The 13,414-nt window shown below is 45.6% G+C and overlaps 1 protein-coding gene across 6 annotated transcripts in view; it reads left to right on the forward strand.

Moving 5' to 3' along the window:
* Nucleotides 1-13,414, forward strand: part of CFAP45 (cilia and flagella associated protein 45) — a 28,936-nt gene that overhangs the window by 11,073 nt on the left and 4,449 nt on the right. For 5 of the 6 annotated variants that reach the window (XM_017864840.1, XM_017864842.1, XM_017864845.1 and 2 more), the window contains 7 exons: nt 577-721; nt 1,058-1,228; nt 2,383-2,561; nt 4,525-4,654; nt 8,722-8,868; nt 11,917-12,030; nt 12,631-12,824. In XM_017864840.1, coding sequence (XP_017720329.1) covers nt 577-721; nt 1,058-1,228; nt 2,383-2,561; nt 4,525-4,654; nt 8,722-8,868; nt 11,917-12,030; nt 12,631-12,824 — 1,080 coding nt within the window. The remainder of the gene's footprint in view (nt 1-576; nt 722-1,057; nt 1,229-2,382; nt 2,562-4,524; nt 4,655-8,721; nt 8,869-11,916; nt 12,031-12,630; nt 12,825-13,414) is intronic. The other variant, XM_017864844.1, reaches the window with a different exon arrangement.

Below are 13,414 nucleotides of genomic sequence, written 5' to 3' on the forward strand. Positions count from 1 at the left end.
AACCTTGTCTGGCGTCCTCTTGCCCTTTTTATGTCATCCTTGAGGAATAATCTGTTTTTAAAGTTTAATTCAACAGCTTTGTTTTGAATTCTCACTCTGTGCCAAGCGCTGTGCCAGAGACTAGGCTGCCAATGTGGTTAAGACAGAGTTTGTGTCCTGAAGGAGCTCATAAAGGAAACAGAGCCTGCATGATTATCTGTGATATAGGCAGTAAGAACAGAGTGCAGTGGGGGCTCAGAGGAGGAGGTGATCTATTGGGTCTTGGTGGGTCGGGGGGGCAGAGTGGGCACATGTGGACATGACGGGGGGTGGGTCTTAGCTGCACAGAGAAGGTAACTTATGAGTTGGATCTTATAGAAAAAGGACTTAAAATGTCTCTTTTTAGCCTGCAGTGCTACCTGACCCCCACCTTGGAACCTCTACTCCCCAGTGGACTCATGGCACACGTGCCGTCTCTTCTGCTACTGGAGAAGTCCACTGGCATGATGGGGAGAGGGGAAGAGAGCAGAGAAGCCTAAAATGTGGTGCCAAGAACTTTCCCTCTCACCTCCCTAAATCTGTTCATTCTTGTATCAGTGTTCCCACAGAGGATCCCTCCGGGGAATCCCTAATCATCAGCCCTGAGGAGTTTGAGCGAATCAAATGGGCATCCCATGTCCTGACCAGAGAAGAACTTGAGGCCAGGGACCAGGCCTTCAAGAAGGAGAAGGAAGCCATCATGGTAGTTAACCTCCCTAAGGCTTTGCCTCTGCAGATGGGTCGCAGAATCAAAATGTACTGAGGAACTCTCATTAGGGGTCCCTGAAATGAGGCACAAATTACATACTTAAGAAATATTGCAGAAAGGAGACCAAAGAGCAATACCTGAGATGAGAGGTGGGAGCAACTGGGGCCAAGGGGAGGGCTGAGAATAAAGCCAGGCTGTGGAACTTCTTGGTTCTGATGTCATCACTGGCCGAGGCAAAATTGTACTGGGTCACCTGTGATAGCCAGGCTAGTGCCCAGGGCACAGAGCACATGAAATAATCCCCCACTGAGCCAGACTGGTCTCCCTTAGGATGCAGTGATGACACGAAAGAAGATCATGAAACAGAAGGAGATGGTGTGGAACAACAACAAGAAGCTCAGTGACCTGGAGGAGGTAGCCAAGGAACGGGCCCAGAACCTCCTGCAGAGAGCCAACAAGCTGCGGATGGAGCAGGAGGAGGAGCTCAAGGACATGAGCAAGGTGGGCTCTTCATCTCTCCCTTCCCTCTGAGCACTCACTGCCATCCCGCCTCCCTCCTCTTATTCCCACACTGGACAAGGTCAGGGACTGGTGGGGGTGTGGGCAGGGGAGGGGCAGCAGGAGAGCTGCACCTGCTGTGGTAGTTGCAGTGATCACAGTGAGGACTGGCTCTGCCACCTGCTTGCTGTGTGACCTTGGGCAAGTCACTTGCCCTCCCTGAGCCTCACTTTCTTCATTTGTAACTTGAAGGTGGTAAAACTGCTTTGTGGAATCATTGGCAGGATGAAATAAGCTAATAGATGGGAGAGGCTTTGTGGGCTGTGGATTGGTAAATTAAATGTGAAGTGCTACTTTTATTTTCATACTGTTAGTTCAGTTCTGGCCACGTATGGTGGTCGAGGCAATTGGATGCTTTTGGAGTACCCAAAGCTCTTCCTTTGGCTGAGAACATAAAGACCAGAGGCTCATTTAAATTCTGTTGTAACTCATTTGCACGTGGTTCATTTCCTTACCAAATGAAAAGTGCTGGTTCCCCAATCCCTGCACCTCTGATTTCTGTCTCTCAGGTAAATCTTCTCTACATTTGCCTCCTTTAATTTTCTAAAGGTTTTACTTTTGGGTTCTTATTGATGGGCCCATGGCTTTTCATCCCTTTTGTGTCATGTTGGGCTCTTCCAGCTTAAAAATCTTGTGGCCTGGCCTCTGCAAGAGTGTCTTAGCTCCCCTGAGGAGAACAAGGGGTCCAACCTGGAGTTCATGGGTCTCTTAAGTGGAACAATGGACCTCTGAAGTTTTATAGAAATTTTGTGTGTATATCTGTAAGTGAATTTTATGGAGGAGAGGGCCTACTGCTTTCATCATATTTCCAAAGGGTGACCCATTACCACCAAAACTCTATGATGTAGCTCCCTGAAAGGTGCTATTCCAGGTCCCTCCTTGCACAGACCCTGGCACCTAGCAGGAGGCCAGTAAAATTTTGAGCTCAACTATATTCAGGGGAAAGGTAAATACAAGAACATTCTTATTTCCCCGGACTTGTGAGCAGTCATGCACACCTCCGGCATGCTCAGCAGTATAGCATTCTGTTCCCATTTCTTCCCCTTAAACTTACACATCCCTGGGCCTAGTGCCACAGTTTAATCTCCACTCTCCAGATTATCCTCAATGCTAAGTGCCATGCCATCCGGGATGCCCAAATCCTGGAGAAGCAGCAGATCCAAAAAGAACTGGACACAGAGGAGAAGCGGTTGGATCAGATGATGGAAGTGGAGCGGCAGAAATCCATTCAAAGGCAGGAGGAACTGGACAGGAAGAGGAGGGAGGAAAGAATTAGGTAAAGATGTGGTTTTGGCATCTCCCTCTCTAAGCTATTTCCATGTATCTTTAGGTCCATGTAGCCTAGCAAAGAGGGAAAAAATGCGAAATGGTCATTATTGTCATCTGCTTATCTTAAAACTTTACTAAGTGATACACAGAATCACAGAACTTTTTTTTTTTTTTTTTTTTTTGGGGGGGGGTCCCCTCTGTCCCCCCGGGTGGGGGGGGGGGGGATAATTTTGGCTCACTGTAACCTCCACCTCCTGGGTTCAAACGATTCTTCTACTTCAGCCTCCCAAGTAGCTGGGATTACAGGCACGCACGACAACACCCAGCTAATTTTGGCATTTAGTAGAGATGGGGTTTCACCATGTTGCCCAGGCTGGTCTCAAACTTCTGACCTCAAGTGATCAGCCGGCCTCAGCCTCCCAAAGTGCTGGGATTACAGGCGTGAGCCTGGCCGGAATCACAGAACTTTTAAAAGCTTATTTCTCAAATCCTGGGAGGCACTTCACAGTCTGGCTGCAATCTCGTTTCTTACCCCTACCTGCCATCTACTCTCTGCTTTTTCCCAGGCCCCCAACATGCCAGGCCATGTCACAAGTTCTTAATTTTTTGTTGTTTTCTCTTTTTTTTGACTACCCTCCTCTCCTTTTCCTCCTGGAAAATGCTCTCTCCTTCCCTTTATACATAGCTTTGCTGTCACCTCCCTCATGTCACCAGGCAGGCTTAGTGGCTCCCTTCTCTGCGCCCATCACTCTGTGTTTATACTCCAGCACCCCACTCTTGTGCTGTGGCTCTCTGACCCTCCTAGATGCTATGCTCATTGGGGACAGGTCCTATCGTATCCATTTCTGTAGCTTCTGAGCCTAGCACAGTGTTTGGCCTGTAATAGGTGCTTAATTCATGTTAGGATGAATCAATTCAGTCTCCCCTTCATTTTGTGCTGAAAAGGACAAGTCCCAGAGCAAGTAAATTATAGAATAATAGTGTCCTAGATTTAGAACGCCAACCATTCAATACATGAATTACCTCTGTAAATAATTCTTGTACCACACTGAATGGCAGTTTTATCTCCCCAACTGTATCCTATTCTCTGGAACCATTCATCTCCGTACCTGGTATACTATACCTGGTACATTCACCTCTGTACTTCTGGTAGGTACCTGGTGTACTATAGTAGGTTCCCAGTAAAAGGTTATTTAGTGGCTAAGTGGCTGTCCATCTTCTGCATAAACAGCTCCAGTAAAGGAAAAATCTCTGTCTCATTAGGCAACAGTAATGATTTGAGCTGGTCCTTATATTGAGCCCAAACTTGTTTTCATGTAACCCTTTTACTCTTTACTCCTGTTTACTTCATCTGGAGTCATGAAGCAATTTGAGCACTCCATCTGAATGTGGCTCTCATACTCTTTTCCCTCGATCCTCATCCTAATCTGCGTCTTCTCCCATTCTTCCAGCCTTTACGCATATGTCATGGGGTCTATGCTTCCAAGTTTATTGACATCCCATTAACACATAGGGAATCACTGGCAACGCTGCTTATAGACCCTGGGTTTTTTGTTGCTGTTGTTGTTTGTTTTTTGTTTGTTTGTTTGGGTTTTTACTATTCAGCTAGCTTCCTATGATTACTCTGGGAAGATTTGGGAGGTGGTAGGATTTCAGAAACTCTTTATTTACTGGAAGGTAGAAAGTGTTTTATCAAGTGGGGTGCCCCTCTTGGGGAAACAAATAAAGAAGGAGAATCTCAGGAAAAGTGAGCCCTGGAACCAGGAGCTCAGGAGAAAGGAGGCCAACCCTTGAGGTCCTTCCTGAGTGAAGGACTTTGGTCTGGGCTCATGAAGCATATCGATGTTTAGGGGGCACTTGTCAATTGTTTCTGTGACACCACTCACCTTGGGGGTTGTTTAGATGGAGGTTGGACTCTGGGAGACGTGGACCCTGGGTTTCTAAGACACTGTGGCACTGTTCTCTCCAAGAGGAAGGCGGCAAATTGTGGAACAGATGGAAAAGAACCAGGAGGAACGATCACTACTTGCTGAGCAGCGGGAGCAGGAGAAGGAGCAGATGCTGGAGTATATGGAACAGCTCCAAGAGGAAGATCTAAAGGTAACAGGCCAGACAGACAATGCCACATTTCACCACCAGCAGCATCAAAACCCTTCAAGACTCTGGGGTTTCAGGGTGTTGAATGGTTTTCTGCCAGGCACATGCTCATTTCACAACATCATCACCATCAACTTTTTATTGCCATGTTAAATATTTATTTCACCATGGTGTCATGCTGGGGGATGAGCAGTGATTTGGATAGATATTGTCCCTTCCTTCCAGGGACTTGGGGTCCAAGACTGACAAATCATTGTGAATAGACACATAAAGGAAATATATGGCTGCATACATTGCACAAGTAAACAGGGATGTTTTATGGTCTTTCCTCAATCACCTAGGGATATTATATACTTTGTAGATGAACAGTAGCAATATCTGAGTTCCAGTCTCCCTGCTGTTACTTCACTCAAAGTACATAGCATCCCATTGTCATTAATTGTGTTGTGAAGCCAAACCTTTTCTTCCTGTTAGTCCGAATAAAATTAGTAGGCATATTTATTGCAAAAGAAATGATGACATACCTGCCCAAACTAAGAAGACTTAAAATGTCCTCTTCTATGTGCCTTTTCTGGGATGTAACAATGTGTAAAACCCTCTAGCACAGTGAGGGATATGGCAGGCACTTGGATAATTTTTTTTCCTCAATTTTTTATTTTGAAAATTTTGTACACACAGACAGAAAAGTTGAAAAAATTGTATCACACCCATAAACTCTTCACCTAGATTTAATGATTGTTAATCATTTACCTTAGTTGCTTGTTTCTTTCTAGGTATGTGTGTGTGTGTATATATATATATATTTATTTATTTTTTATTGTTAAACTATTTGAAAGTAAGTTGCAGATATCTTGACACTCTGCCACTAAACTCTTCAGCTTGCAGCTCTAAAGAACACGGACACTGTCTTACATGACAACAATACCATTATCACCTCCTCCATAAAAAACTTGAATTCAGTGATTCCATAATGTCATTTAATAGTTAATCCACATTCACATTCCCCAATTGTTCCAAATACGTTTTTCTGGCTTTCTTGTTTCCAAACTAGATGTTAATCAAGGTTTGCACATTGCAAACCTTGCAAATTGTTGAGTCTCTTTAGTTTGTTTTGATCTAGAAGAGTTCCCCCATTCATTCATTCATTCATTTCTTCATTCTTTTTTTTTTTGTTTGTTTGTTTTTTGAGACAGAGACTCGCTCTGTCGCCCAGGCTGGAGTGCAGTGGCCAGGTCTCAGCTCACTGCAAGCTCCGCCTCCCAGGTTCACGCCATTCTCCTGCCTCAGCCTCCCGAGTACTGGGACTACAGGTGCCCACCACCTCACCCAGCTAGTTTTTTGTATTTTTTAGTAGAGACAGGGTTTCACCAGGTTAGCCAGGATGGTCTCGATCTCCTGACCTCGTGATCCGCCCGTCTCGGCCTCCCAAAGTGCTGGGATTACAGGCTTGAGCCACCGCGCCCGGCCCTCTTCATTCCTTTTTATAACACTGATATTTTGAAGCAGCTAGGCCAGTTGCCTTTAAGAATATCTCACATTCTGAATTTGTTTGATTGCCTCCTCATGGTGCCATTTAACTCGTGGAACACGTATTCTTTTACGATTCTCTCCCTCCCCTGTGTTTATGAATTGTCAAGTTGTCATCAGCTAGTGCATTTGATGGTGGTGAGTGACAGGGGGACGTGAAGAGTCCTGCAGGTGGGCAGACTTGTAATTATGAAGCCTTCTCACCACACCTGCAGTGTGAGGAGCTACTAGAGAAGAGGAATGAAGATCACCTGAGTAGCTGGGGAAACTGAAGGGGCACACAGCCCTGTGAACTGCATGAGAAGGAGAATAGCAGAGTGAAGACAATGAGAGACCTGGCCAAGTTACTCCATTTCCTGGCTCAGGGGAGAGAGAATGGGAAAGGGCCAAGAAGGAAAGTTATGGGGCAAATATGCAGGGTAGTGGGCAAGAAGTGAGGGCGGGAAAATCCAACTAGATGTGGGGAGTGGGAATTGGTGGACTAACTGAGGAAGTTCTAGGAGTCCATGAGTCAGCACCATTACGTTGATGTTTTGTCATTATCCTTTTAATGTCCTTCCAACAGGCACTCCTTGAGTCTCCAGGAAGTATTATTGGGCAATTTTAGCGTAGAAACCTGTGCCTTCCCAGCTTTAGACCTACTGTATCATCTCATGGTGGTACTAAGGGCAACGTTCCCCACCTTGCTAGCAAACGGGAAAAGAGTGAAGGGAGTTTATCTGGGGTTGCTTTGGAAAGGCTTCAAAAGAAACAGGGAAAGTCCTTTGTTGTCTTGGAAATGAACCAACAAAAACAACAATCCAAAAAGTAAATAAATAGGGAAAGAAGTAAATAAATACATAATTGCATGTATGTCATACATCAGAAATCAACAGCATCTTTAGCTTTGAGGGCCAGTGAGATTAAATGATGTCTGGGATACAAACAGCAGGCCTAAAATCAGTGAGAAGCAGTTAGAAAGGAAAGGAAGAAGGGGAGAAGGGGGAAAGGGAGTGTGAGAGTTGGAGGAGCAGAAAGGGAGAAGTGGAGTGTGCAAAGAAATGAGTATGGTGAGAGAGAGGGAATGTCTGTGACTCATGCACCACATGGACCTCAGAGGCAGCCAGTTGCCATACGGCTCCAGTTCGGAAGGCTTCCTGAAGGAAGGAGCCCTGAACTGGGCAGTGAGCCAAGCTGGCAGAGAGCCAGCTCTAGAGGACGACACACAGGGAGAGTTACCTTGGTTGGACGAATCAGGGCAGCAGCTGGGCTGAGGAAGAGCTGGAAGGCCAGGGAGGGATTTAGTCTTTGGAGAAACGGAGGGAGCTGGAAATAGTGTGGGAGGTGGGGTGAGTTAATCAGTAGAAGAACTTAAGGAGTCTGAGATTGATTGGAGGTGATTGGGGGGCCAGCTGTTTCCCCTAATTCCAATGCCCCTCTGCACCTGAGAATGTGCTTGGCTCAGAAGTGGTATGATCATTGAGAGGCATTGAAGGCTCAGGGCTGGGAAAGGCAGGGGATCCTTCCTTAAAAGGACCTTGTTCACATTAGTACTCTGATCTCCGTCAAATGTTTCTCTGCGTCTAAGAACTTTTTTTTTTTTTCTTTCTCACATGCCTCTCACTTTGGTCCTACCTTCCCTGCCTCATTTAGCAATGGGTTATCGAATATTTGCTATTTTCCTTGCATTGGGCTACATGTTTTTGGGGAAGAGAGGATTTTTGACACAAGGTCCCTTGTCCTGTAACTGGGGCAGAGCGAACACATATGAAATGAGTGGGGACCTGCAAGGCAGTGTATGATCACCTTATAAGAGGTGTGGTGCCACCTTAAGTGCAGAGGGAATTTAGAAATGGAGAGAGAACTGAAAGTTGAGGCAATCAAGCAAGATTTCCAGAGAAGGTTGATACTTTAATTTACACAGAACAGGTTTCAAAATTTTAGCTCTAGAGATTATAAGCTGTGTGGCCGGTGGGGAAGTCACTTCAATGCTGGGCCGCACTTTCTTTATTGGAGCAAGAGAGATAATGAGGCCTACCTTTTAGGATTTTTGGACATATTTAGGTCATAAATAGGACATATTTAGAGATAGTCTGTGTACGGTGCTCAAGAAATAGAAAGTACTCAGGGCAATAGGTGTTATTTCAGTCGTCACTATTGACTGGAGAGTGAAAGTTGGGTTTAAATGGGAGAGGGAAATTGAAGGCAGGAGGAAGCACCATGAGCAAAGCCACAGGGGTGGGATTTAGCAAAACATGTGAGAGGCAATTCCATGGAACTTTAAGAGCGTCTGCTTCCTGAAAATATAGAGATCAATGGCATCAGGGGCTGCCACAAGGTCAAGTTGGATGAAGACTGTAAAGAGGCCATTTGGTTGAAGACCAAATTCATTGATGACCCTTGAAAAAACAGCTTTAACAAAGGATGGTTGTGGACGCTAGACCGCAGGCAATGCATTTGTCCCCCACCCCCGCCCCCCCCATCTGCGTCTCTCTATCTCTGGATGCCAGTGGCTTCTCGTCTTACCTCTTTGTACTCTGAGGCTCTCTTTCTTTTGCGGGCAGGACATGGAACAAAGGCAGCAGCAAAAACTGAAGATGCAAGCTGAGATTAAGCGCATCAATGATGAAAACCAGAAACAGAAAGCAGAGCTGCTGGCTCAGGAGAAGCTGGCGGACCAGATGGTGATGGAGTTCACCAAGAAGAAGATGGTAGGGACTAGGTTTCTGGGATCTTTGGCTAGGAATGGAATGTCTGTCACAGGGAGAGGAGGGCCGAGAACTTAGGGAACTTCAGTGGAAGGCAGCCGCACCTTCATTCTACGATGCACATCCTTAGTTCAAAAGCCTGGCTTCTTTGTCTCTTCGTCTTAGCCAGGCCACTTGTTTATTAACAGAGACAGCTTAGAAAGGACACCTAAATTAGCTTTATCCTCATTAACACCTTTGATTAGAAGTTGGGATGAGGGCCATGTGCAGGCAGAAAAGAAAACTAAAACCATTGGTGAAAGTAGGTTTTTTGTGGATTTGTCATGACTTGCATAATTATACCCCTGGTAATCATGAGTCAGAGGTTACATAAATTTCTTGTGCAAATGCCTATATTGGGCATCCTGTATTGGGTGCTAGACTCAGAAAATAGTCTTCCCCTGTCTCCCACCAAAGAACCTATAAGACAGAGCAAATGCACAGTGGAGGAGAGAACCATACCAACAGTTGCAGATGAATGTAGCTCATGAATGTGTCAGTTCATTCTGGGGCAAAGTTGAGTAATAAAATGATTGGGATCTATGGGGTTTGGAGAGTAGAAGAAGGCTTTTAAGAGTGGTTTAGATAAAGTGAACGTGGATTTATATAAAAAGAGGGGAAGTACTCAAAGTGGCAGAAAAGTTATTATATTCTTCATGTGTTGGTCTTGTCTGCCCTGCTAGTTTTGAAATTCCATGATGACAGAAACACATTGTACTTCTCTATGCTCCTCTATAGTAGTGATTTTTAAAGAAGGCCAAGGGGAGGGTGTGAGTATAATTCGAATGGCATATTTGGTACACCTATATGTTCTGAAGACAACCACAGAAAATGAAGCTCAGCTAAGCTCACTTATTGGCTTTAGTATTCTTATTGGATGCTGGGGACACTCTATGCAAGCAATAGAGTGAGAATGCAGGGTTGGGGACATAGATGATTCCTACATAATAACAACCACATAACTATCATTTAGTGAGCACTGGGCATGGGCTCTGTGCATGGGCTCTGTGCTAACATGTGTTATCTCTTTTAATCTTTACAATAATCCTGTGAAATAGTCATTGATGATTCAAAATATACTGGATCCTTCAATATGTGTCCAGTCAGACTAGGCTGAAATTACCTAGAATAATGCTATACCATTGGAACTCAACCACTATTTTCCCAAGTGGATGAAGGTGGGGATAATGAGTTAATTCTGTGTAGGAGTTAGTGCACATATTTTCTGGCTGCAGCAGAGAGTTTGTAGTGGACATAATAAGAAATGAGGGTGGTGAGATGGAGACCTAAGAGCAGTTGTTGGGGTGTCTTGGACCTTGAGTGGAACTGGAAGGGTGGAATGATGAGTCGCCATGAATTTCTAAGCAAGAGAGGAGTATATCTTGTCTTTATCATGGAAAGGTGTAGCTGGGAGAGGCGGGAGACTGGCCACAGGATCAGGCACTTGGGCATGTCCACAGTCCACCGTAAGTATCTACGTATATCACAAGCCCTTACCGACTTCATGGTGGTATTTATTCTTGCAGCCAGGGCTGCTCCTGCAGAGCTAAAAGCAGAGATTGGTTGTAGAAACACCCAGAGTTCCCTGTCCTGCTATCTAGGGCAGGGTGGACAGAGGAAGCAGCTTGGCAACAGCCCTGTACAGCTTTACAGGGACAACTCACTGGGCTTCACAGAAGTCTGGTCAGGTAAAATGAGGGCCAAGGAAGGTTTTTTTTTTTTTTTTTTTTTTTAGATGGAGTCTTGCTCTGTCACTAGGCTGGACTGCAGTGACACCATCTCCGTTCCCTGCAACCTCTGCCTCCCACTTCAAGCGATTCTCCTGCCTCAGTCTCTGGAGTAGCTGGGACTACAGACATGCGCCACCATGCTCAGCTAATTTTTGTATTTTTAGTAGAGATGCAGTTTCACCATGTTGGCCCCAACTGGTTTGATCTCTTTACCTTGTGATCTGCCTGCCTCAGCCTCCCAAAGTGCTGGGATTACAGGTGTGAGCCACCATGTCGGGCTGGGAGGATTCTTTATTAAGGTCACATTTGCCTCCAACCTGCACCATTCATCTTATGATTGCTTAAAAATGGCAGTTGGGAAGCTGGGCTTGGGAAGCTTTTAAGGATATGTGTGTTTTTTCAGAGAGGTGGAAAGGGAGCTAATTTTGATGGTTCATTCTTTACATATCTGGTAACCACTGTGGGACTGCCCAAAGCGTGGTTGGCTCTTTGCCCAGGCACTAATGAGATAACCTCCACCTGCTGTACTTTACAAGCCAGGCAAAAAACCACTGTTGTTTCTTGGCCCAGTAGCCTTGCAACTTGAAAATTGTCTATGACATAGTGGAAGGAGTGTGAAAGCCAGGGTCAGGGTACCTGTGTTCAAATCCTGTTAGGTAGTTTACTTCCTGTGCAATCTTGGGCAAGACCCTTGATCTTTCTGACCATCAGTTTCCTCATCTATAATATCTGTCTCATGAAATGTTGTGAGGGCTCTCCAGGATGACACATAGGACAGTGTTTTATAAACAATAAAGCATTTTATAAATGTTAATTGTTTTTATGTTCATGCATTGCTAAATTCATTTTACCTTATTTATTTATTTATTTTGAGACAAGGTCTTGCTCTGTTGCCCAGGGGAATGCAGTAATGCAATTATGATTCACTGCATCCTCGACTTCCTAGGTTCAAGCACAATCCTCCTATCTCAGCTTCCCGAGTAGCTGGGACTATAGGCACATGCCACCATGCCTGGCTAATTTTTAGATTTCTAGTACAGACAGAGTTTTTCTCTGTGGCCTAGGCTGGTCTTGAACTGGGGCTCAAGCAGTCCTCCTGCCTCAGCCTCCCAAAGTGCTGGCATTATAGGCATGAGTCATGGTGCCTGGCCTCATTTTGTCCTATTTTAAAAGGAGTCAGGAAGTGGTAGGGGGGATATTGGAAAGTCTGTTGTAGGGGTTTTGTTTCACTCTGCAAGGCTGGGCAATGTCAATTGTTCTACAACATCTTTCCTTCCGGCAGGCTCGAGAAGCAGAGTTTGAGGCTGAGCAGGAGAGAATCCGGAGGGAGAAAGAGAAGGAGATCGCCCGCCTGAGGGCCATGCAGGAGAAGGCCCAAGATTACCAGGCAGAACAGGTACCTGCTTAGTCTTGACTTCCCTCTACTTTTCCCATTCCCTTGCCTATCCATCCCTTTGACAGCCTGTAGAATGGCCTCGAGGGTGGAGATGTGGAGGAAAGGATGCAAGTTACCTAGACTTCAGTAGTTTGAGAAGGAAAGGGTGGGCCTGCTCCCAGGGCCTGTGTCAGCAGGGATTGGGCAGTGCAGCATGTGCTTAAGGTTCAAGAGAAAGTTTTTCACTGCTCCATAAAGAAGAACTTTCAACCTTAACCAACCAATGAAATGTGTCACCAGGGGAAACTGTGGTATCTCCATCATTAGCAGTTTTTGAAATTAGAAGTGATTTCAAGACTGCCTGGAGATGTCTGAGGTACAGGGAAAGAACTGGGATGAGTGGGTTGGAAGGACAAGATGACCCCTCAGGTTATCTTCTAACCCAAAAGTTTGATGACAGTATTCCATTTATCCTTTCCTAGAATAACTAGCTGCCAGAGAAATTCATGGTGCTTTTCAAAGCAGACTGTCAGAGTCTGTAAGTAGGTGTCTTCTTAAAGGCACTTGGTCTGTACTTCCAGCTATGTTGTGCCCTCACTGGTCCCCTGCCAATTTTCCCAGGATGCCTTGCGGGCCAAGCGCAACCAGGAGGTTGCAGACAGAGAGTGGCGCAGAAAGGAAAAGGAAAATGCGCAGAAGAAGATGGAAACAGAGGCCGAGCTGCGGAAAAGTCGGCTCGAACAGGTGGCTTTCAAGGAGCATGCTCTGGCTGTTCAGGTGCAACGGGATCGAGATGAGTTCGAGAGGATTCTTCGGTAGGAGGGGCCTGGGAACCTTGGATTCCTTTCCTTGTACTATAGCAGGGATGGTCCATATTGGATAGAGAGAAGCTGTCTGGCATGTTAACAGATGCTCGTCCATCCTGTCTGGGTTGGTGGGATCATTATAACTAGATGGACGATCGAAACTTGTAAAACTCACTTGAGCCAAGAATTTTGTGATTAGAGAATTGGGAGATAGCACCTGGAATTGCTTAAGGAATTGGCGATGACTGGGATTATTTACCCTGGAGCAGTAAAAGTATAAATAAAGGTAAAAATCTGGTCCCTTCTGCTGCCCTCTGACTCATGTCCCCCTGCAAATTAGGGATGAAACTGCAAGAGGAGTGGTTTAGGAAAGATAGAGATAAGAACTTCAGACACTAAGGGTTGTGAGTCATTGGAGCAGGACTTTAAGGGAGCCTTTTGCCATTCATTTGACAAATATAAAGCACAGAAATGCAGGGCTCTGTGCTGGATGCCATGGAGGACATTAGAAATTAACAAGACACGGCCGGGCGCGGTGGCTCAAGCCTGTAATCCCAGCACTTTGGGAGGCCGAGACGGGCGGATCACGAGGTCAGGAG

Source organism: Rhinopithecus bieti, unplaced genomic scaffold (genome assembly GCF_001698545.2).
Source record: "Rhinopithecus bieti isolate Rb0 unplaced genomic scaffold, ASM169854v2 scaffold_77291, whole genome shotgun sequence".
Classification (NCBI taxonomy): Eukaryota; Metazoa; Chordata; class Mammalia; order Primates; family Cercopithecidae; genus Rhinopithecus; species Rhinopithecus bieti.